This window comes from Pagrus pagrus (genome assembly GCF_965226575.1).
Source record: "Pagrus pagrus genome assembly, chromosome: 7".
NCBI lineage: Eukaryota > Metazoa > Chordata > Actinopteri > Spariformes > Sparidae > Pagrus > Pagrus pagrus.
This window is the reverse complement of record NC_140191.1, coordinates 24,107,967-24,133,993: the sequence shown is the minus strand read 5'-3', so window position 1 is coordinate 24,133,993 and position 26,027 is coordinate 24,107,967. Positions and strand designations below refer to the sequence as shown.

The window sequence follows — 26,027 nt, the reverse complement described above, 5'->3', positions numbered from 1 at the left end:
GTGGCCAGTCATTAAGCCGCAGGGTAACAGACGTCTGGACTCTACCAAACGTCGACCACCACAGCTCCATGCAGCAACTCTTTTACCAGAAACAGATACAAACAAACATAGATATTATGTATTATATCCAGAATCTTATCTTATAAAGAAGAAAACAAACAGGTAATGCGACAGTTAAACTTGAAATATTTTGTGCATGCCGTGCAGAAAGAAAAGGGTTTTACGATCGTCAATGACTGCTTTAACTTTGTCTGAGGCAGAGGAACACATGGGAGTTTTTAAACAATTAGCCCTGCCAAATGACGCTCATTATGTGGTTAGAGCCTTCAGAGGAGAGGAAGAGGAAGAGAAAGGTAAGACGGAGTAGGATGAAGGGAGAGGAAGAAGAAGAGGATGTGGGAATATGAGGTGAAAGACATGGGGGGAGGATAAGAAAGAACAGAATGAAATGAGGTGAAAGAAGAAGAATCATGGTGGTGTGGGAGGGAGGAGCGGTTGAGAGGTGTAAGGGAGGAAGTGGAGGCTGCTCTAATTATCTGAATTAGAGTTTCTCGACCCCCAGACGTGGTGAGAAACTCCACAAAGCAGGGGTGTATGGGACGCATCAGATTGTGAAAATCACCCCACCATGACACGTCGATTAGCCATGACCCCGAGACCCCTGGACCAGTTAGCATCACACGCTAATCACAAATCCACGGTCGGTTCTGAGAAATGAATCATGTTTTACAAAGAAGCTGAGAGTTTGGACAACTGAAAAGTATGAACAAATGTTTATCAGTAAAGAAAACAAGAAAGCAGGAAACAGACTTTGAAGGGATCAGTTCCTGGCGGAGATGTGGTGCCGTCACCCTCCAGAACACATGTGGCAGGCTGAGGATAAAACTGATAAGGATCTTGATTTAAGCCATCCAGGCCACTCATGCAAGATTTGGCCGTACATAAGCAAATATTGTCAGGCATATTTTAATGCGACAGTTCAGTTGGAGTACATTTTTTCCATCAATGGGATCCTGATTCTTCACTTTCATGTGGCTGCAGCAAATTTTCACTCACAATAAAATCCCAAAATTAAAAAAACACAGTTATGGTTAAAATTAAATGTAACACCAATAATTAAACTTCAGTCATAAACTTCTCACATAACTTATGTTGCCAGGTTTGTGGTCAGTTTGACTTCCAATTTCTCAGCATCCTGTTTAACTGAACCTCTGGTGCACCAAACAGACGGCTGCTGGCACCTCCTTTTCCATGCCTCTCCTTTAATCTTACGTGAGTGAGAACTCTCGCTAGCCTAAAATTTACCATCCCATACATACGTAAGTACTGTGTAATTTACAGCTATTGTTTCCCACATGTTGACTGCAGTATTTAGACTGTGTGTTCTCAGATTTGTAATGTTATACAGCGCACCATGCAAACTCGAGAATGTTTTCAAAAATGAACATATGTATGTGCAGTCTATATCAACAAATGGACTTTATGTTTCACTGTTTTTTGTTTTATTTTTTTGTTTTGTTTTTTGGCACACCTGCATTATACAGCACTAGTAAATATGGCATTATAGGCAACCGTGCCAGCAATCACAAACACACTGATGCTGTTATCCTCCTGGTACAAAAAGAATATCATATTCATCACATAAACATCAAGTCATACGTTTACTTAAGGGGATTTCTTTTTCAGTCCTCTACTTCCTCTGATGAATGGAGCATATTCCGAGTGGACGTTCTTCCAATAAGTGTACTTAACATCACAAATATTTAGTGCTGGCAAAGTAGTTTTTTTTTCCGCCAGCTGAACTACCAGTCATTTTTCAGACTAGCATTTATGGAAAAAGGCAGCAGGTCAATTCAAAGCAGCTTGTTCCATGGGTGAACGTTTTTATTAACAGTATTCGGTCCAGAATGTGTCATGCAGTGTGTGTATGTGTGTTTGTACAACACAGCTAGAATGTGTTTTTTTAACGTGGTCAAATATGATTAATCATAAATATGATCCTTACATGACCTCAATGTTGATAATAGATTGAGGCAAAGGTGAGAGTTTTCTTTGTGTACAACCACCTTCTGCAGGCCTGTGGTCCAATTAGGTGCTGACCCTGGTGGCGCCAACCTGTTCTCCAACCTCTGTAAACTTAATAACATTTTAATTTTTACTTTCCTTCAGTGTTTTATATAGTTTCTTTTGCAAGATCTTGAAAGTCAAAAAAAGCTCCTCTCTCCCACAGGAAACACTGCTCCTGAAGCGCCTGAAAAACCTTGCCTTTAATTCAGTGACTTTGTGACATCACACTACGTCATCATGTCACAAATTTGCCTAATTTTTGCATAGCGGCTAGTTTGGCAAGTAAGAATTGATTTAGTACAGTTGTTTAATTGTTGTTAGCGGTACTGGCTCAGGTGTGTGTGAGCTGACCAATCAGAGCAGACTGGGTACTCGGGAGGGGCCTTAAAGACACAGGAGCTAAAACAGAGCGTTTCAGACAGAGGGGGAATACAGTGCTGCAGTACTGGACAGTATGAGGAGACCGGTGTGATTTTTGAGCATTAAAGCATGTCAACCTATTCTAGTAGTAACCCAAAATAAAACCATGAACCTGAAAATTAGCTTAATGTCTCCTTTAAATTGTATTACTACCATACTTTACCAAAACCTTACAACTCGGGCATTTTGAAATAATAACTTGATGTAACTTGATATAACTGAAAACTTTTGTTTTTAACTTGACCTTGATGCATCAAACATCAGGGTTTTAGCCCCTTTTGCAGCCTAAATTGGACGATTTTTACATTTATTGTTAATATTTTGTATTATGTAGAGAAAGAAAGAAGATCCTCTCTGAGTGGGCAGGACCTGTTTGATTGACAGCTAAGCCAGCAGTCGCACGGATATGAAATGAAATGTGAATGCCAGAAACTGCAGCTTACGAGGCAATGACTGACAGTGTTCTGTGAGCAGCTGTATTGAAGAAAAAGACCTCTCACATTAGCATCTGATCTGACCGATCTTGACATTTGCAGGCAAGCTAATTAGCTATGAAGCCTGCAAACTGACATTAGCAGTGCTCTTCTTCAGTGGTGAATGTTTGGTAAAATCTATATCTGACAAAAGCAGTGAAACAGTTACACAAACAGCAATAAGTGCAAAAAACTCTGGCAGGGATAAAATTGCTGATGTCATTTCAGATGTGTTTTCTTGTGTCCTTTTATTTGACCATTTGTTTTACAAAAAGTATATAAAAAAGAACCAAGTCTGTGCTCTCAGATACAAAACTACAACCTTCCAAAGCTTATGGTCCAACTCATAAAAAACACATTAGACATAGTATCACCACATGGGAGTTGTGAAGTTAGCAGAACTTTATGTCAGCCAAGTTACTGTGGTGCACTCTGTTCTAATGAAGTCCGTTGTTTTAAACACTGCTGTGAGGGTTCAGGGGGTAAGGGTATGCAGTAGGTAAGCAAAGCAGCCCTTAGAAAAGTAGTGACCAGCTGAGAGGGCCAAGCAGGGTATGATTCAGTCAGCTGCTGGAGACAGTTTGCCAGTTGGGAGCCATTAGCTAGCTAGCGACAGAGCTAAGCAGTGGTGTAATGCATTTGGCAGAGGTGAAGCAGTGATGGCGTTGACTGCTGACGCACTGAAGAAAAGCCTGGCTGCTTCTGCTCTGCTGCTGCTCTGCCCACATGTGCTATTCTCCTCTGCATGGATGAGCATTACTTCACTGAGAGACACAAACACAAGAGACGCAGAAACAGGGAAAATAGAACTGAGCGAGTTTGTAAAAGAGTCAGTGAAGAGTTTTTTTTTATAGTAGTAGTAGCGGGAGTCGTGGTTGAGGCATTTAGAAATGAGCATACTTTGCAAACTTTGTGCAAAGAAGCAGATGTCAACACAGTTACCTGTTGTGAATGTGTGTTAGCAGTACAGTCATTTAGGACATATTTTTGATTGAACACACTGCAAAGACCACAGCTGAAGGACAACTGGCTTGTACATTCTGCACCTGCATGAGAGGACATACCTCTCCATACCACCAGGCAGCTGCAGTCTGGATTCATCATTCAAAAATGAAACCAGAAGACTTGTAACGGCGGATATACAAACCGTCGTAGAAAAGCTGTTTTATCACACCACTCTCGCTAATACAGCAACTGCTACTCAAGAATATGTCTGATAAGAAGTTGCTACTGTCACTGGGGAAGAGGCGAAGGCAACACATGGATGAAATCATGGATACTACAGGAACAGGCTTGAGGGGCGTTCCCTTTCTTTTTCTGTTTCTCTTCTTACACTTGCACTGATTAGCTTATAGTAGCTGAACAGTCAATCAGAGGGATTTCTGTCATCGGGTATGCCTTCAATTCTACATGCTGAATCTGCCAAAAAGCTGCTGACGAGGGCCGACCGGTGCCAACAGTGTGGGACACACCACAACAACTAGGGCCACAGATGCACACCCGGCCGACACTGGCCAATGGCCATAAACCTGTAACCCCCGGGACACTAATGTCCATTCATTTTTAAAACAAGCAAAGTTATTCCTTCAAACGGCTGGGCACTGTAGCTTTTAGCAAACATTACTCAAACAGGAGAAACTAGTGTGTTTGTTTGGACACTTCTCTATGCTCATCTCTATAAAACATGACAACTCAAAAGCAGACATGACTTTTGTTGGTTCAGTACCCATTTCCATGGTAACAGGGATCTGTCAGATACGTGGCCATTACACTTTAGGATTGTGGGTAGTGTAGTGCTTCTCCATGACATCATGCATAAAACATGAACCTCGCTGTTGCGCTCTATTTTCAGCTGTGGATTAATGCATAAACCACAGTGCGTGTTCATGATGATGAAATAAAAAAATATCACCCAGTGCAACAGTGTTGCCAGTTTTGGTCTGTTATCTGTGTTTCCAGACTTAAAGCATTGTCTCACCTAATATAAATAACAAGGCAATGCAATAAACACTTGGTAACATCAATGGAAAAAACATTTCAGAGTCCAGATCATTTTCAAAACACAAACTTCGGGCTGCTGATCGAGTAAAATTTCCATTATTATTGCCAGCAAAGACAGCCAGTAGAGGAAGTCTGACAGTGAATGAAAATACACATGAAATCAAACAGAGAGATCTTTCTCACAGGGTCACAGCAGCAGTGGACATATCATTCTCCACTGCCCAGAAGCCAAATGCCTGATGTGTGTGTGTGTGTGTGTGTGTGTGTGTGTGTGTGTGTGTGTGTGTGTGTGTGTGTGTGTGTGTGTGCATGTGTAGGTGTGTTTGTGTGTGTGTGTATCCAGTAAATAAGTTTTACTTCTGCCCTGACAACCGTCCACCCTCTGATACTCTGCTGGATAAAGGACCTTTGTTCTCCTTTTCTGAAGTCGTCTGATTCGACACAGGACTCACACACACACATTTTCCAGTGACAACAACTCAATGGCCACAACAAGTCTTCTCCGGTCATCCAAATCAGTGCATTCACGGTGTCCCAAATTACGTGAGTTTGCACATGCTGATGTCCATAAATTTAGGTATTTATATTCCCTCCCTAGTTTTGGTTGCACACACCTATCGTAACACATATAAACACAACCAGCTTCCTCTTAAGGACTCTTGATCCAAATCTGTGTTGAGACTGGCCATCTGGGAGTTCTGGCAAAATTCAGATGGTCTGACTCACCTTTGGGCTGAACCCTCTCTCACAGCTCACTTATTTACTAATTGTAGCATATTGTTTGATTCCATAATTAAAAACTGAAAGGTCATCCATCATAAGGCAATTGAATTACTGGCAGATCTGTTTTTTCCTTTCTTTTCTCATAAACATAAAAGATGGACATCAGTTTCCAATGTTAATTCAAACCTTTCCCAGTGTCAAGTGTCCTGCAGCATTTCAGGGAAAATTCTCTGATACACAGAAAGTGACGGCATTGTGTGTGTGAATGGTGATAACCGACGGCTACTACAGGCAGACAGCTTTTCTCATGTCAACGGGAATCCAATGAAAAAGGATAATATAACAGTTCACACTGTATTTATGCAAATACTGATTTATACTGAAGGTTTTCTGTATGTCTAATATGAAACTAGTCAAATCATAGGTGAAATATTTCGGATTAGGCTTTATTGTAAAATGGTAAGACATGCAGAGTTGTGATACATGGCGAACCTGTGGCTGTCCTGCTTGGCAGTCTGAAACCAATCCGAGGCAGACTGACTGAAAATCCTTCTTAAAATCATGGATATTCATGTTCGTTTTATGTAGTATGATGGTTTGCTGAGAGGTGGACTTGGCCAAGAAGTGGAACAGAAGGAGAGTCAGTGATGATCAAGCAGCAAGGAATGGTTTGATTACCAGGCCTTGTATTATCCAGCTCCAATACAACCATTAAAGTTCTGTTACTGGCTATCTTTTGGAGCTTTAGCAAGTATTTCTTTCATGGACTTTGGTGGGTGATATAGGGCAGATTGTTTTACGAAATGTATTGATAACTAAATTATTGAGTTAATTAAAACAAATCATTAAAACATTGCAACATTTTTCATTCCAACAATTTACACACGCTCATGCCAATTCTTCACCTCCCACACATGGACATCATATCTATCTGGAAGAACACTATACAGTACTCTGCATAATGAAATTGTCAATTTTACGCACAGACTGTACTGCTTGTAAGTTGGCTGATGTATGCATGCAATCCTCCTCAGAACACTGTTTTGACAAATTGGCAAAATCTAATAATAAAAAAAAGAATAATGAACATTAAGTGTCTTGTGTGGGCAGATATACCCTTTCATGCTAGGCTAACTGTGGCTTCTTTCCAGTCGAAATGGTTAATTAAAGTTGGGGATGGGATGAATGTGCATTGAAAATCTTTTTTTTCTGCCTTTGTGGAGCACAATTAGCTAAAGGTTGAGCTGCCGTAAAGACCCTTTCAACACAATTTCAAACAGGTCTGGATTTTCTCCACATATCTGCTCCAGTTCACTTATTATTGGGAAAACTGGAAAAGTTTTTATAAATACGTAACAAGTGTTTAACAGTATAGTGATTGTTGCCCAACTTAAGGCCTGTTATCATTATGCTCATGGGATGGAGCACTATCTCACTTTGACTTTTAAATGAGACACTTCCAAGAAGCAAGTGGTCCTACTGGAGCTAACTGTTCCCAGCGAAGACAGGCTGAAGGAAGCCAACGAGTGGAAGAGAGCCAAGCACGAAAGCCTGGTGCTGTCCGATGCTAGTGAGATGTAGGGATTTCGCAGGCAGGTCCCTCAGCAAAGTGCTCACAAAATTAGGAACCAAATGAAAAGTCCAACACCAGCAAATTAAAACAATAATTGTTTTTATTTGGCACAAGACAAAAGTGCTTTATGATAACACTGCCCATGACTAGTTTGGCATGAAAACAACCTCATGGTTCAAATTATTGGTCTCAGTCATTAAACCTGTGCTTAAACCCTCTCCTTGAAAAATGTGTCACTCAGTTTTTATTTTGTTATTGCTCATTAAGGCACCTCACTTCAAAACACATAACTTGCAGGTAATAACATTTTTGTGCAAACTTTTTTGAAACGTTTTGGACAAAAGTTTTCAGTCTGCTTTGGCTTTATTGTCAAGAAGTGAACATAGGAAGCACGACACTGCAAAAAATTTGAAACCTAGCAACTGTGTTCACATGTTGTATATATTAAAAATAACTTCTAAATGTATTTATTGTTTGTGCAGTGTAGACAGATGGAACCATAAGGGCTTTACAAGTCTACTAGAGGACATCTTACTAAGTACAGAATCCTACAAACATAAATATGCTGGTTTTCTATCTACGCACAAGTACAAAAACACAGGTTCATCACCTCTCTTGAAATCAATAACTTATCCCTACAAATTGCATTTTTATTGTTGTTATTGCAGACAAAACCCCCAGCTCATAATTTCACATTGTTTGGTCAGATATACAAGTCATTGTCAGAACAGTTGAAAGCACAACAAATACATTTTCCCATTTTTCTTATAAAAACATGAGTGAAAATAAAGAATCTTTGGTAGCTAAGCAAAAATAGATTAAAAACGTCTATATATAAAATGCATCGAAATACAAAGTAACAATAAGTAAACGGCTACAGCAAAGGGCCGACAAGGCAGAGAGATCCAGCTTCGACTTAATAAGGAACTGCGTATAAAAAAGGACACTTTTATATTCAATATCATAAACAGATCATAAATTACTCGAGACCTTCAGAATGCATCAGTCTTTGGACGGCATCCTGACGCCTTGATGCAATGCAAAAAGAACCACTGAGGTATTTCATCTTGATTATGTCAAGCATCACGCTGGACGACTGGAGAGACATAAAAGTGCATAAGAATTAAACTCATGTCTGCTCCCGGTCGTCTTCAGCTAACACAGGACTTGTTTCATTCCAACATGCTGTTCCCTTCCATCGAGTGCCCTTATTCACATTCCTGTTATCAGTTAGTACTTTCCTCTCATTGTTTATTCTCACATTTGTTCCTTCCCGTGCAGTTTTTTTCACGCAATGCAAGGAAGCAGAGGGATGGAGCCACAATACCCTCAATAAAGTATGTGAAGAAAGGAAGAGAGCAAGGGCACATGGAAGATAAAAAAACTTTGGATTGAAACACGTCCGCCATGTGTGCTTGGTGGTTATCATTCAACTTGGAAGAATACATTAACAACGATAGTGTTAAAATCATTTTTGCAACATACACACATCATTCATATTGTTCTTTAAAAAGAAAAACAAAATGCATTGTCTCTGTAAGAACAAAACAGTCACAGCAGCAATGATACACCGTCTCTCTTCTGGTCACATGTTCACCCGGTCACCGGATCTGGTGGCGATTATATCTACCAATCGGTGATCAGTTTGAGATTCTTCACTTTGTAAACGTTGAGAAAAATACCTGCATTCACGTCATATGGGAGTACCAACAAGACTTGTAAGTGCCCCGACATTCGAGCACAATGGATCGGTAGCGTCTCGACAGCATGATTGGATATTTTTATGCATCTCGAACCTTTTCACATTCAACATACGTGCATCACAGTGAATGATGTTTTGGGATTCATCAAATGCAACCTGCATCAAATCACTGAGCACTGCCAATGAAAAAAAGGAGCTGCAATTATGGATTGAGTTAAAGGTGTCATTTTTAAAATATGGTTAGAATTTGAAGGTAGCTCTAAAAGCATAGGGGGCAGCATATCAACAGCTTAACTGGAAAACTGCTGCTCCATTCCAACTATCTTTGTCCGTAGCTAGCTACCAATAGCTAATTAGCTCATGGCTTTGTTAGCTGTGGAGCCAGTTTGTCTGGACTGAGACCTTGGATCACAAGTCCCTGTGGGCAAAGGGTATCAGCCTGATGTGAGAGTCAACACGGCTAGACACCGAACTTGGACTGAACACATCCTCATAGACCAACTGAGGTCCATTTGACAACAGGGGATACAGTACAGAGGTGATTTACAGCGGCTCTCACCAAGACTATGGTTTCGGGCACGACAAGATCCAACAAGGCACTCTTTTAATTAATGTTAGTTAATTTTTGAGCATTTTTAACTAACACTCTGGCCATATCTTGCAATATGTAGAAACTAAAAAGAAGCATCTTTCCCATATGACATGAATGCAACAAAAAAAGAGAGCAGCTCTTCATTTTAAAAGCCCTTCCTGCACCCTTTCACTCCATGTGAATCGATACTGTAGCTCTTGCTAAAAGAGACTTGAAAACACTGGAAAGGTACACCAATGCATTTCCACCCAGAACTAACAAATCCTCAAACAGATGCAGTAGAACTTCATGTGGATTTTTCTGTTTGTTAATGCTAATTGTAATTTTAATTAGTTAAGTGGCCAACCTCACCAACAGTATTCATGAGTTTTGTTCCTAGTTAGGGTGTTCAAACATTTTCTTGGAGACACAACGATGCTCTGGAGGTAAAATATTCTTACTGGTCAAGTTAAACCCGAATGGGTGGAGATAAAAAATCCACAGTCTCTTTGGCTCAGTTGCAAATGTTAGACTGAAGCCCAGTGAAAATGACATGAGTAAGAGGTAGCTAATATTACAAAGCCTAGCACTCTTGCTACCAAATGCAATATATTTCAATCTTGCCATACTGAGTTATTAAGGTTAGCTAGTTAGCTTCCAGTAGCAGATCTTCAGCTAAACATGTGGGATTAAATAAATCCAGGTAGGCTAATTAGCGAGCATGCTGATGTTCCAAGATTATGAATGCTATTGTTAGGAATGAACAAAAAAGCAGCCACTGTCATTTATTTTCTTTTTGCCCTTCAAGTTTGAAAAAGCTCCATTTTGGTTGAACTCAACCAATTTTGCCTCCAGAGCTGCTCTGCATCTGAAAAACATTTGTGTAGCAACAACGTGGTGTGAGTGGGAACAACCAAAAAAGAGACTTCAGTGGTAAATGATGACTGTAGTCTGTAGGTCATACGTCCAGCACCATATCGTAGTGTTCCTTCTTCCTCTTCCCACACTTATTTATGAGCACTGCATACAACGTCAACAGTACGACCCAGTAACTGGCATAAACGACTGCTCCTATGATCAGAACAAGCTTTTCTGACTCAGGAAAGGGTTTTTTAGTCTGCAGGATTACTGTGTAGATAATCCCAACGAAGAGGATGGTGAACCAAACTGATATAGGAATCAGACCGATGAAGTTCACCACTATTGTCTTCCTCCCAGAGGTCCCCCATCCAGACTTGTTGATTGTTGCTATTGCGAACATTTTGGCTGGCAACAGGCTTGACATGTACAGTACAGAGTAGAACGACATGAACACCATGACTATGTTACCTCTGAGGCAGCTGGCAAATGACGACTTGATCAGTGCCACTGCCTGCACGATGAGTAGAAACAACAGAATATTCCAGAGCCTTCCTTGGTAGAAGAGTTGGATGGCAGTGGCGATGAGGAAAAACGGGAAGAAGCCCGTGATCACAGCCTCATAAGTCATCCATAGATGGTGTTTGTGGAACCACATCGAGTTGTATAGCCATTCTCTGAAATATGACTTACTCCATCGAGTTTGTTGATTGAGCCACCGCAGGTATGTAATCGGTGTCTCAGTGAGGCACTTTGATCGTGCAGTGTATTTGGTTGCATACCCAAGACTTAGAACTCTGTTCGTGAGATGGCGGTCATCCCCAAAACTGCAGTGGGATCCCATGAAAGTCTGATTGTACCAGTCCTCAAGGAACTCATTCAGGAGGGAGTTCCGGTACATTCCTAAAGGCCCACTGATGCACTGCACGCAACCAAAGTAGGACTGGCAAGCCCGCTCAATGTTGAAGGCCATCCAGTACCGTACACTGCTCAGGAAGGAGATCCACGACTCGTACTTGTTTAGGATCTGGGTAGGAATTGGAACAATATACATGTAATTGATGTGGAATGCTCAGTTTGTAAAGAAAAGTGTCACTTACAAGGAATAAGGAAATATTCAGAGATTTATAACTGACCTGTACATCTCCTCCAACACCTCCCACCATCGGGTCTTCTTCTAGAACCTTGACCATCTCCACCGATGATGCTGGATCCAACATAGTGTCAGAGTCACACACCTGAGTAAAACCAACAAAATAAACAGTGTTTTAGCCTGTGTTTTAGGGCCAAAGTTCATGTTGAATCAACAATTTAATGTGCCCTACGGAATTTAAAGCCACCTGAGGAAAATTTGTAAGTAGTGAATTTGGACTGTATAAATAAAATTGACTTGACGTGAGCAGAGTGTTCACTCATTTTAAGTGCCAGACTAGAATTGTCTGTTACACAATCAATCTCCCCTGTCTTACCCTCCACCTGTTCGTCTTTTTTCATCAGGGAAGTGTTTGGTGGTCCAGAAGTAGGCCAATAAAAGATATGGAACAAGTGGAAGATGATTATGCATCCAGTAAAAATTTTAAATGGTTAATGATTAACAAATGGCCAGTGGAACAAAGAGTAACAGCTTTTAATTTGATCACCACCCACTATCTTTCAGATACGCTTTTTTTGCTCTCTATGTTCTTCTATAAATGGTATTTTTACTCCCTAACAAAATCAGGTGTTGAAAACAAAGCAAGAGTCCAATCCCTATTAACAAACACATCTGTTACAGGCAGAGCCTGATGATAGCAAGAAGGCATGCAACACTGACCCTCCTTCCCCTACATGTTAAAGGGTGCTGGTGTGGTTACTGGCAGCGTTGCAGTTAGTTGTTCAGATATCTCTATTAAACAAGAGGTTTTTGGCAGGCTGTAGGCAGCTGCAGGTGTTTGACAGCATCATATCAAAGAGTTTTCAACTTCAAAGTAATGCAAACTCAATAAATCATTCTGTTATTGAAGTAGTTAAGTTTTTAGTTCAGTTCTTTCGTTGCTCAAGATGTCAGTTTGGAACAGCACTAGCTTATTGTTACAAAACAAAATTAATGTGATGACACCTTGTGTTTCGGCCAATGGACTGTTTGACAGATTCAGTTCACTTTAATACTTATGCCAAAAAAAGTACATTTTATTACTGTAAAACAAGAACCCTGACAAAAAAAGTCAAAGGAATGCTGAAAATGTCTTGTGCCCATACCCAAGGGATTTTTTTTTTAAATAGAGAGCTGTCTTTTATAATATGAAACATATATCATAAATCCTAAACCTAAAATCAATCCATATGCTGAAGTCCTTGTTTCACAATAGTAAGTATTGCATCCCACAGCAAATGATCTGATACATTTTACAACACATACGTTGAATTGTTTACTTGCTAAAACTGTAGCTACATTACAACAACATACATGAATTTAGATACAGATCATCACATTGTTACGGACCTTTAAGGCCCTTCTGGAGGCCAGGTCTTGAGGTGCAGTTTTACCCATAGACATTATTCCCTTTAGTTTAACACAATCATTCATTCACAGAGTAAAAGATCTCATAGGAAAGATCATTAAATGGCACTAATTAGTCATGAGTCATGTACAGCTCAGACTACCCAACCCTTCAATTACTTTAATACTTTGAACAAACATTTAAATCTAGACTATGTGTCTTTTGTTGATTAATGATGTGGAAATGCTGTCACAGTAGCACACGCAGAGAATAGAATAAAGCCAGCAAAATGACACAGTTATGTCCGCTATACAACAATATCTACCTTAAGTTTGCTAACATTAGCCGCTGTTAGCTACAAGTCATACCAGACCAAATAAGGCTGTATCATGAAAAGTGTATTAAAGTCAGCAAATGTGGCTTTTAGTGCTTATGGCTGGTACAGTGTGTTATTTCTTCTTTCATAAGTTTTATCGTTTCACTTTGGTGGAGAAGAATACGCTCTTGATTCACAACCACGCTATTTATCTCTACAACGGCTCATATTTTAACATTTACTGCCAACAGGATAAAAACAGGTTCCCTGGTAGGCTACTTCATCAGCGTGTGTGCTGCCAAGCTTGGCACTGTGGTTAATGTGTTTAGCTCCTGTTTATATTTTAAGCCACATTACTACACAATGTTAGCATTATAAGACTGCATTAGCCAGCCAACACCCTTAGGAACTGGCTTTTCCAAAGATATAATTCAAATCATTACCATACACAGAGAATATGACTGTTTCACTGATTTTCTCTGACAACAGTATTTCACTAAAGCTCATTTAGCTTTCAGCACTACAGATATATATGTCTTACTCAAGTAAAACTTTAGGCTTTGTGAGAGTTTACAACAAACATAAATGTAACCTTTCTTTGACACAGTCTTGTGCCCTGACTCTGAATACCACTCATGTAGATGAGACAGATCTGTTATTACACTTAGACATCAGCCACTGCTGCCCCTCTTCACGCTACACTTCACAACACGATGCACACAGCCACCGTCCATCTAAAAGCACACAAAAGACTCTTTGTGGACCCCATGTTTGGCTTGGCGGAGGCCCCCCTCCAGCCAACTCTTCCCTCGCTCTTCCTTTTCCTTGTATCTTCAGCTCACACTTATGACAAGTGTCCTTGTCTTACCTGTGTGTGTATCTACACAGACACACACACAGGTACACACTACTGAATATCTTACCTGTTATATAATGGTGTCTAATAGGCATCATTGACACTCCTCGTTCCCCTGTCCTCTCTGTCTCTTTTCCCATCTGTTTAGCACTTTATGCTTTTAATCTAGTCATTCCCACTTACAACAATCCCTTCACAATTCCTATATTCCTCTCATTTAAAGGGTAACTCCACCAATTTGTACAGGTCTTGGGGAGTACGACTCCATATGTGAGTCTTTTGAGGCTCCAGTGGAAGCTGCATGATATCTAATAAACTGCCTCCAGTGATGTCACTCAGTGTGTAAGTTGCATTGTGGGTAATGTAGGCAACGAGTTTTGAAAAGAAAGAAGAATGCATGGAATGAAAGAGGTGATATCTCTGTTTTTGTAATTTGTAACTATCCATAATGAGTCCAACAGTGTTGCAGAAGTTCAACGCTGCACCCCTGGCCTGTTTTCAAATCTGGCGCCTACATTACCCACAATGCAACTTAGCCACTGAGTGACATCATTAGAGGGAATTTATCATATCATGTAAAACTGGTGGAGTTACCCTTTAAACCATTCCATTAATATCCATTTCCAGTGTCACAAACGTACCTGTACATAGTCCACGCTCCTCCCCAGTGCTTTGAAGGGTGTATACATGACCTCTCTCTTCCCTCCCCACTTCTGCATGATGCACATACACTTGCTGTTCAGCACCAGCCTGGTGACCTGCTGAATGCTCTCAGCGTAGCTCTCGTCTGTCTCCCCGGGCCCTCGTTGGTGAAAGTTACTCCGCCACACGTATGTGGCCGCTTTGTCCCGTCCCATGACCTCTTTAAAGATATCCATCATGTACAAGTCGTCCTCTGAGTTCCCGTCGATCACCATGATCACTTTGATCCCGGGGTACGTCAGCCTCTTCACCGACACCAGGCATTTCCTCAGGTAGTTGGGGTCCTCTTGATACGCCGCGATGCACAGCGCCAAGGATTTGTTCAGTTTAATCGGCGTCTCTAAGGACCGCCGCATGTTTCGGTGCTCTAGGAGCGCAAAGAGGCTCTGGATGATGAGGTGGACGACCAAGATGGCGCCGTACAGCCCGAAGGAGACGTGATTGCGAGCTGTGGTGAAGAACTGGTAGCCCATGATGTAGGCCGTTGAGATGCCCACCAGGAGGGACACACCGAACATGGTGGTCCCAAATATCCGCAGGTAGGTGAGGACTCTATGACACCTCATCTAGGGGAAGAATGTGGAGAGAGGGGACACATTTAGTCAATGTAGGACAAAATGTTCAGGATTTTAAATATACTAAAGAACAAGAAGGAAGTGACTTGATGTAAACATCAGATGACCATGTGTGATTTGGAGAAGGAAATGAGACAAAAAATCCTACTGATGATATTGAGATCTGTATAAGTTTTAATAAGAATCAACATGAAAAATGCTTATTTTCAGTATACTCACTGGCACACACAACCTTGTTTTATTACAACAAACCAAGGTAAAGAAAGCAGTAAAGTTTCTCCCCTCTTTTTGCTCCCTCCTTCCCCCTCTCCTTCCCTCTACCCCTCCCCAAAATCCCTGTCTAAATGTCAGACAGTTGTGAGTAGCCGTTTGTTCCAACTCTCCTTAATGTGGGTGGGCGCACATTACAAGATTTCTTGACCTAATTAACCAAAAAGCTGGCTGCCCCTGCCAAACGTCCGAGCTCCAAGTGCTCTCCAAATGCCTAGGAGGAGCTATTACCTTTTTTTTTCTCCAGCGTTGAAAAAAAGGGGTTCAAAAACATTTTCGGGCAAGCATCCCGAGAGAGAACTCTGATCGAGACTATTCTGTGTGCTTTTATGTGGGGGCTAATGCTTTTGTGTCTACTCTACTGAGTGACAGTCTGTTAAAAACCCAGAGCCCTGCCGCACAAAATCTTCTGCTCAAAGTCCTGAAGTTTGTTTCCAGCCCTCATTATGTTGCTACCGCCATCTGTTTGGCAGACCAACGGAGACCCACTCAGCGTGGCTCAGCCCAGCTCAATGCAGAGCGGACCACCCTGTGATGTCATCTGTTTATATCTCCGTGGGAAGAAGAAGACAAGAGCTTTTTGAAATTTTCTTTTTAATGCTGCACGTGTGCTTCTTCTCCTCTGTGACTCACCATAGAAAGTATGACATGGAGATCATTTCTTGGACTGAATAGACGCTGACATAAAGATGTAGAGTGAAAAGAGAGGGAGTGTACGACAATGTATTGATTAAACGTTGGGATAAACGTGCTTTTTATTGCAGTTGTTTAGATCGAAGGCAGTTTGAACCTTTGACATCAAAAGGTCAAAGTATTCTTTAGTGAGTGGGATGCCCCCCTTGTGGGACACAATTTTGACATTTTAAACTGCATTTCAAAGCATTTTAATCTCCGAAATTGTTTTGAATCTTACAAACAATGTGTATTATTTTGTATTGAACCATCATGTTTCAGTCAAGACAAGAAAAGACATGTAAATCAGGGCCAGCAAAAGAAGAGTATACAAAGCCCAGCAGTGTTTGTGATTTGGCAAAGTTCTTCACACCACACCTAAACACACAAGACGGAGGGAGGGTGGGAGGGTGGGAGTAATACAGAGAAAAAGAAAAGAACTGTGAAGCCGGTCGGGGAGAGAAGGAGAGGACGGCAGAGCCAGAGAGAGCGACAGAAAGGAAAAGAAAGTGGGTGACGTCTGATAACAGCATGCAGAAAAACAAAAGCAAGGCAAGAGACACTGAGAGAGTAGCAGAAGCAAAGAGAGACCAAGCTAAGAGAGAGAGAGGGCTACGAACACACACCCCTTGGCTCAGACATAATGCCTTGTTCATTTGATCGTTGGATGAGAAGGCCACAACCAGAGTAGCAGGCCTCCCCTGGCACGTGGCAAGGCTCTTAACGTCAGCCGCTCATTTACGAGACCCCTGACACACACACGCATACACACTAATGCACATATAAAAGCTTATTATAAGAGAGGGAGAGGGGTGTGTGTCTGTAAAAATACACATTTTTAATTGCTGAGAACGCATTTCACCTTAGACCTCCTTCAGGTTGAGCACATGTGTGTGAGTGTATGAAGTCTCACAACTATATAAGGTAGTGCAGGACAAACTCTTTCACCCCGTCTCCCTGCATCAACTTTGAATGAACTCAGCCACTGCTCAAGAGGAAACGTGTCTTGCCATGAATGTGCCATCAGAATATGCGCAACTAATGTTTTGATGTCGATTATGTTGTACAAATCTTTGGAAGCAGGGCAGGAAGTCGTCACGGATCTTTTGATATACATCCATGACCAGGGCATGACAGGGCAGACACGTTCTCACCTTTTCTGGGGATTTACAGTTTCCTCTTCACCTAACCTGATTGTGATTGAGCTGGAGGAGGAAACTGGAGAACCAGTGCAGACACATGGAGAAACATGCAAACTCCCTTGTTGCTTTTTTCGACTACTTCTTTGTTAACGACAGAAAATGCTCATGCCGGTTAAAAATTGTGGGTTAAAACACAAAACCAAACTGTGAAATTCAATTCAGGTCATGGCTCACAGACATGAAGCTCTTTTCTTATCGCCGAACAACGAATCCTGTCGGACGCAATCAGTTCTGTGAATTCAAGTGATCCAGTGGAAAAAGACTCAGACAATGCCTCTTGGCAGGATGCTCTGCTCTTCATTGAGCCTCAAACACACTTATGGGCGTGTGATCGAGTGCAAATGTCAAGGCTAACAATTAGGTCAGACGGCAAGAAGATTAACTGCAGACTAAAAACGAGCCACTCAAACTTAGCCTCAGCCCCTGAGAGATAATGCCTTTAATCAGACGAGTATCCGTGACAGTTAAAGTGTCATCGACACATGTGGATATTGTCACTTTGGCGCAGTTCGTATGACATGTGAGTGCGCAAGCTAAAGGTACCATTAGCACATGTGGATGATATCACCTCGGCTCTCTGTTTGTTTTTATATCTTAGCGCATGTAAGTGATAGAACACCGTCACTATTGCTTGGCCTCTGTTGTGTGTGTGTGTGTGTGTGTGTGTGTGTCCAACCTCATGGTGACCCTGGGCTGGAGTCTCACTCTGACATCATTAACAGTCTCTTGAGTAAAACTCCTACTGGCTCTGTCTCAGGGATACTTTTTCTAATCTTAAAACATAAATGGGGAAAAGATGGTGAGTTAGCAGAGAGAATGAATGAATGAATGAATGAATGATCATGTTGTCCTGCTGATTGGATGGATGGATGGATGGATGGATGGATGGATGGATGGGTGGATGGCGTGGCAGCAACTTGAATATTAAAACAGTGTTCACCTGGTTAAAGGTACAATAAGTAAGAAATGGTGTCCATTCTCAAAAGAAATAGCGATAACAAATTAGCTAGTTAGCACAGTTAGTCTTGCAGCAAGCAGTCCAGGCTAGGAGCTCGGAGTACCAGGGGAGTGTTGGTGTTTTCACTGCTAGCAGTATAGCTTTGGGCTAACTAGCCAGTAGCATGCAAACTTCAATACATATCTCTGCAACACAATTTTGAAACTGTCATTTAATCACATTCTGTTGTTAATTTTAGTTAATTTTGGAATGTTTTTAATTAAAAGTATTACACATTAGTTGGACTAGTTGAGAAAGTATGTGCCCAGGCACCACCGGGTAAGGCACTGAACCCTTCAAATGCAACACGAACTAGATGTTAATAATACTACTGAAAATCTTGGGGTTGCCACCAAGAGGCGGGGCTGGGGGTGGGGGCTGTGTGAGTCTGTACTTAGGGACAGTGTTGCTTCAGCTAACATGCTCACTATGGCAATGCTAACATGCTGAAGTTTAGCTGGTGTAATGTGTATAGCATGTTCACAATCTTAGTTTAGCGTTTTAACAGGCTAACATTTGTTAATTAGCACCAAACACAAAGTATCTGCAACCTCAGATGCCACAAATCATTCATACTTGTCCTTTAAAATGTTTTTAATTGTGTGTGTCAGTAGTTTAACATTGAACTGTACTGTCATTAAGCATAAGTGATCCTGGTATGTGGGAAACTAAATCCCATTTTGGTCCTTAAGTACAATGAGTGATTTAGTACAGTCAGTTGAATCACCATATGCTGTAATAACTCATGACAGTGGATCACTGTCAGATGTATGTTTGGCTATTAAGTCTCACTGTTGCTGCTGAACGTCGGCCATGTGTTCACGTTTGTTCAGTATGTACAAACATGTGTGCTCAGCACAATATGTCCGGTGTGTGTTTGCCAGTTTGCGTACATGCACACAGTAAGGGATATACTGTATGTGTGTGTGTACTGTATGTCCGCTGCAGAGAGGAAGAGATGGACTAACTCACAGGAGAGCAGTGGAATCCCTGTCAGCAGGGTTCCAGTTTCAAGGCCTGTGATGGGACATAAAATATAACAAGGCTCGCCAGACCCTGTGAGGGTGTGTGTCTTTGTACAGTAAGAACCATATGTGTATGTGCATTTATGTGTGTGTCATTACTACATGTTCTGCACAGGCAGTATAATTCTGAGGCAGAGCCAAAGAAGACAGTTTGCTGCTCTGTGAGGAGCTGAGATAACATATAACTAACATCTTTATGTTGCTGTGACTCAGCAGTCACTGGCTGAAAGTGTTACAGTCACAAATCAGCAGCTCTGGCCGGAGGAGTCTTATTCACAAATCAAACTTTAACGTGCTCTGAAGAGGAAGCCAGCTCACACCTGCAGCTGGTGTACTTCGGGCACGAAGGCAACATTAGACTGAAAAGTGAGGGCATATTTATGACGATCTATAACAGATTCAGGCTAATGAAGACATACTAGTGGTATTTATAGTTAGCGAAAAGCCTCTCAGTATTGATCCATTGAAGAAATATTGGACAAACTTCATGCTGTCAAGTCAGCACACTGGAAAACCAGACGTGCTGAGATCATACACACCTTTGAAATCTCAAAGGCATGATGTTCTGCCAAAAGAAAACACACACATGCAGAAATGGGTAAGTACACCCCAGTCTGGAACCTGAACAAGAGATGCACATGGTGGGTGCGTGTGTGTGTGTGTGTGTGTGTGTGTGTGTGTGTGTGTGTGTGTTTGAGCTGGGCAGGGCTGGAAAAGGCCAGGATGCATTTTAAAAGCATTAAATGCAGAGATGACCCTCGTGATGGTTGTAGCAGGATGCAGAGGAGGCTCACATGTTCCTAAGCAGATGATGAGACAGAGGAGAGGGAGCGGCTGGGAAAGACTTGAGAGTTGGCTACTGGCTGAGACAAGACACAGTCAAGGCTCGTTACATCCTGACTACTTTCTTGAGTTGCTTTCAAATATGATATCAACAACTGTAAGAATTTTAGAAATGTGATGAGTCTCAAAAGAATTAGATGGCAAAAGTGAAATATATACAGTACATGCAGTATATTTAAACTGGCTATAGACAAGTTGCATGTTTATTTTTATATGTTTTGTATCATAATGATGTAAATGTTGATTGCACGATGAGCAGCATCAGCGTTTACAATAGTTCTCTATGAACTCTTGCTTTCACTGTGCAGTACTGTCGGCCACCGGGCCCCAAATCGCCCTGGAATATGAAGCCTGACTGTGGACAGTAAGCTCAGCAGCCCAGGGAGAGTCGACCCAGCAGCCTGGTGACAGTAGGCCTGGCAGCCTGGTGACAGTGGGCCTGGCAGCCTGGTGACAGTGGGCCTGGCAGCCTGGCATCACCTCTATCTGTTTTTACATCTCTATTATAGACTAAATGAATGAATAAACGCATATTTTGTCCTGTGTTGTTGGTAGTTGACAATCCGAGGCAAAAGGGAAAAGTCAGCCTGGCAGCCTAGGGACAGTCGGCCCAGCAGCCTGGCAACTGTCGCCCCGGCAGCCTGGCATTATTTCTATCTGTTTTTTACATCTCTATTATAGCCTAAATGAATGAATAAACTCATGTTTTGTCCCGTGTTTTTGGAAGTTGACACTCCAAGGAAAGCAATCCGTCTGTATTTGCGACAGCATTGCCAACAACAGCCCCGCTTGGGAACGCTAGGGGAAAGAAGTTGTCTATTTCCACTTAAATATATGGATATAAAATCATAAAAATAGTTGCTTTACTGCACTGACAATTTGCTCTGGTAGGAATGAAACTGTACACTGACTGAACTGAAAGGTCAAGGCAGTTTTCAAAGGCACCGCTAGGAAGTAGCCAACCCTCCTCACTCCTCCCATTTCTCCTCCTCTTCCCCCTTCCTCTCATAAACCCCCCATGTGGTCACGCTGTGCTGTTGTTGCGGGAGCGTTGTCTTTATAAGAACCAGAGCTCAACAGTCAGTAACACCACCCACTGCGCCGCCCCGCACTACTCCTGACATGATTGGAATCAGGTGGACAAGGCTACGACTGGCAGAGTTACAACGTTGCAACATTAAAAGGTGGTTGACTTTTACATCCTCCCTCTTCCTCCCAACCTCTACTCTCTCTTTATTTCCTCACCTTCTGTAAACTATCAGAATCAGGTGTGACACGGCTCTAACTGGCAGAAGCACAAAGGTTGCAACATCTACGAACAGTGTTTTGTATTACTCCTCTCAGTTGTGCATCATCTCCTTCTTCAACCACAAATGTCTTAGTTTTACTCAATTTAAAAGGGAAGGTGGGCAGTGAAGTAAAACACTGCGGTGAATCCATTCTTAGATCTGAAGCCAAACTACGCCGTTTGGTATTTCGGCATGTCCTCTCCAGTTGACTCACCCCTACCTCCCTCCCTTTTTTTGTGAATGAGCCGAAGGCAGAGATGCAACCGCACTACAGAGGGGGAGATGGAGAGAGGAAGAGACTACAGTGCTCAGTGAGAAAAGAGAGAAAGTGGGTTGGAAGGAAGTGAGAGGGGGAGGGATGGCAGACACCAGAAGGAGGAGGAGGAGGTGGAGGGGGGAAAGGAGACTGTAGGCACGGTGGTGGACTTGGCTCAGCTCACTGCCAGCTGAGGCACTGGACTTACGCCACTGTGGCAGGCTCCAAGACTCTCAGCCAAATTACAGATGTAGCTCGGTCGAGAATGCCTCCCTGCACAGCTGCTCCTCTGTCTGGTTATTTATTTGGTTTGCTTCCCTGCACTGCAATGCAATACTTCACATTGACGGCACTTTTTTAGTCCTTCTGTGTGGTTTCTCCTGCTTCTAAAGAAGAAAGAATGCATTTTCTGCCACGAAAAGTTTCTAATGCTCCTTTTGTGAATCCAGCCTGTTTCTATCATCCACTGATCAAACACTTTCTCTTATCTGACGACACACTGTTATCAGCAGAGCTCTAAAATAGCTTCCACCCTACATGGGAGAACATTTCTGTTGTAGCACTTTGTATTATCACAGTTGATTGCAGATAAGAGAACCCCGAATCAGCCTGAGCAGATGAATGGAAAGATGGTTGGAGGTGTTTAAGAAGAAAGAATAGACAGCATGTTGTGCAGCTACTTACTTTACACAGCTCCTGGGCTACTTTATGGTACGCTATTACGCCAAGACCTATGCATTAACATTGGCATGAGCCTTCCCTGTGAGACCCTGTGACTCAGTATGAGGTAGTGGGAATCTAACACAGGACCTCACTGACATCCAAATTTTCACTTTTACTGGCTGGCTGTTGTGCCGCTTCACTGCTGATTTACCGAGGGAACCTGGAAAAAACTGTGGCATTAATGCAGAATAGATGAGGTAGGTGGTGGTAGGTGGTGGTGGTGTGTGTGTGTTCGGGAGGGGGCTTCACATAATGCTCTCTCTCTCCTGACTCCAGTAGTTATACCTTGCCAGCCCCAAGGCCCTATAGACCGACGGCCCCTCGCTGTGAGCAGTAATGGCACGTGAGACTTGTTGTGAGCCCTAATGGAGACCAGTCATGGAATGCCTTCCTCTGTGAGGTAGTAAACTGCTGTGTGTGAGCTGCGTGGAAGCACATCCTGTGGCAATGAGGGTGCAGTAAACTGTATCACTGTGTCACCCACTGGAGAGTGCCAAAAAATGTGTCTTTTCTTCCCTTTTGTGAGGCATCAGGTCACTGTCACCTTCATGGACTGCCCAAATGTAACTCTAAAGCAGAGTTAAATCTCTGCTGTAGTAGTTTGATGCACTAACAGGCAGCAGAGATGGCTTGCCTTCCTTACAGTAGCACACTGAGCCCCACGCTCGGCAGAGGAACTCCCTCGAGGGCTGAGATTAGAGACAGTATGTTGGTATTAGTCTGGACAGAAGGTCCAAACATGCACTGATTACACAAAGAACTTACATATGTCCTTAAGCTGCCACTTTACAATCTGGATATGCAAATCAAATTACCAGACTGAGTAGTCAGGTAGCTGCTGTAAACATTTCTCTAGATGTACAGTTTTACCAACATAATGTCATGTTCGCTGCAGAAGAGCCGCTGACTGGATAAAGTGGGACTTTGCAGCTGTTTCTGCATCGGTATAACAAGAAAAAGACATCATGAAATATAATGGATCTGTTGGGAAAGCCAGCGAGTTTAAGCCCCCACGTGAAATAAAGCGGGCTCTCCTCTCTCACTGATATATGAACACTGACACTGGACTAAGTGTTTCACTCCTTCCAGGTGGATATCAGCCTCCACTGTGTGAGAACAGATAACCCAGGTCAGTAGGAAGTAGATTCCACGTGTAGGATAACTGTCCTGTATATCATCCATAAATGACAGAAAGCTTCCCAACCAACTCACAGATGGGCATTCCTTGTGTGGGTTTTTATATCTATCTGCACATTAATGGGTCAGAGTGGGCGGATAGAGGAAGAGAGTATGTCAGAGGAGTGTGACAGATGTTCATTTGCATTCGGGTATTTGTCTGTAATGTATTTGAGTGGGGGGTGCTATGTGGAAGTTATAATGCCAACAGCTTGCAAGACATCTGTAATCATTAGCCTGTGTTCTGAGGGCGCGGTGTTTAAGTGGCACCTGCTTTTAGTCACGTTTGCATGCATCTCATGGACAGTATTGGTCTGTACTTGGGAGGGGCTGGATTCACTGCTGAATAGTTCAATAAGGTAAACTTCTGATACCATTACTCAGCCAGTCACAGTACATTGTTCTCAATATTTCCTAATGTATTGTCTAACACTGTGTGTAAAAAGCGATCTTTCACATCAGGCATCATATTACGCCCTGGGACCACGAGGCACGCTGAACATGCCCAAATCCAGCCTTCCAATTGGTTCACGAACCTGAAAGGATGACGTACGGCTTGTAACGTCATCAATTTAGTTTATTCTCAGGGTACAATAACTGGCTCAGCAGAGACTATGTGAAGTTGTTCTGGCGGATTTCGCACAGCTGGCACATCTGGACATGGAGGAATGCAGACTTTCATGCCAGTTTGGACAAATTACATTTTTGAGACACATATTTTCTTAATTTTAATGTAATAACATTTTAAATACTGTATCCAACATCTGTGGAGAAACAAAAAATGTCGCAATTGTCAACTTAAAAAGTTCCGGAGATGCTTTTCGCGTTTTTACGCACGGCGTGTTAAGACGCATGAAAACAAAAAAGCTACTCTAGTGACAGCTGGCATGAAGCCCAATTTAAAGCATCATTTCCTTTACAGAGCTTAAATATTGAACAGCATCCATATTATTTGAAAGTGTGACGGAAACATCGTCATAAATGTGTTAAAATGAGAGTTTGGCGCATCAACATGTCCAAGAAAATAATTTAAACATAATTAATTAGCGTCGAAACCACTTTAGTCTTCCGATGCAACATCTATCACCGTCTGTCAACAGGCTGCATCGTCACCAGACCAAATGGCCATTGGCCGCCTACCTTGAAGCAGCTGTTCTCCTCTCGTTCGTCCTTGAGAAAGGATGCGGTCAACTCCGGCGGCTCTGGTACCGCTCCACAGGGAGAAAAAGTCTCGACAAAGTTTCAGAGGACACTTGTTTGAGTCTCATGAATCCGCTGAAATTGGTCCTCATTAATCAGAAAAAATGAAATAAGACTCACGCAGGTTCCACTCAGTTTGCTCAGCTGGATGAGCTCAAGAATATTCGTGCCTTCTCTAGTTCTCAACAGTCTGTCTGCGGTCATTAACTGGGCACCGCAGGCATCTGAGGTGTACAAACACAAGCATCGTGTCTGTCATCTTTGGCATCATTCACGTAAAAAAGTATAAATAAAAAAGGAGCTACGCAAGAATGATGAACATCTTTCTCCATCAACTTCTGACAGTTTCATTCATTGTTCAAAAGTTTCTAAAAGTTACAAAAAAAAGCCATAAACTCTGGCAGCGTCAATCATATTGACATAGAAGAAGAAGAAAAAAGTTTCCAGCAATGACTCTAACAAATCTGAGTCAGATCATGTGGATTCTTGAGGGGCGTGTAGGTAAGTATGTCTAGTTTCCCCGAGCATCCAGGTTACACAGAGCGCAGAGAAGTGGCCAAAAAGTCTCTGTGCCGCTGCTGTCTAATGCCTTCCAGACGGCTGTGTGTGTGTGGAGCCTCCTTTATGGCTGCTGCGGCTCCCAAACCCCTTTTACCGGGCTACAACAGATTGGCGTGTTGTTTTAATAAGAGGGGATGGTTTGGGGGGCACGAGGAGGAGCGACAGAGAGAGAGAGAGAGAGAGAGAGAGAGAGACTCACTCATCCAAACTCCTGAGGTAGCAGAGAGAGAGAGAGACAGAGAGAGAGAGAGAGAGAGCTTGGCTGTCCATGCCCCCATTCAGAGCAGGAATAGGCATGTCCCTGAGAGGCAGTTAAACCTACAGGTTTAGTCTTTAATTAGCCTGTACATAGTGTGACAATTGGCACAGGTCTGATCTTTAGACTAAGACACTGAATATTGCCTCATATTGAGAATTATTCATATAATTAAAAGAAAATCATCCAAGGATAAGTTACTCAGTGAGAGAACAGCTGGGAGCAGTATGAGAACCTGTA

The 26,027-nt window shown here is 42.3% G+C and overlaps 1 protein-coding gene across 1 annotated transcript; it reads right to left on the bottom strand.

The window, feature by feature from the left end:
• Positions 1–7,368: 7,368 nt before the first annotated feature.
• has2 (hyaluronan synthase 2) lies at positions 7,369–25,583 on the bottom strand. The gene is made up of 4 exons (XM_084358294.1): positions 24,911–25,583; positions 14,682–15,308; positions 11,525–11,626; positions 7,369–11,415 (listed from the first exon to the last, which is right to left on the bottom strand). Exons 2-4 carry the CDS (start codon positions 15,306–15,308, stop codon positions 10,489–10,491), a joined length of 1,656 nt encoding a protein of 551 aa, XP_084214420.1. The 5' UTR covers positions 24,911–25,583; the 3' UTR covers positions 7,369–10,488.
• Between the last annotated feature and the right edge of the window lie 444 nt (positions 25,584–26,027).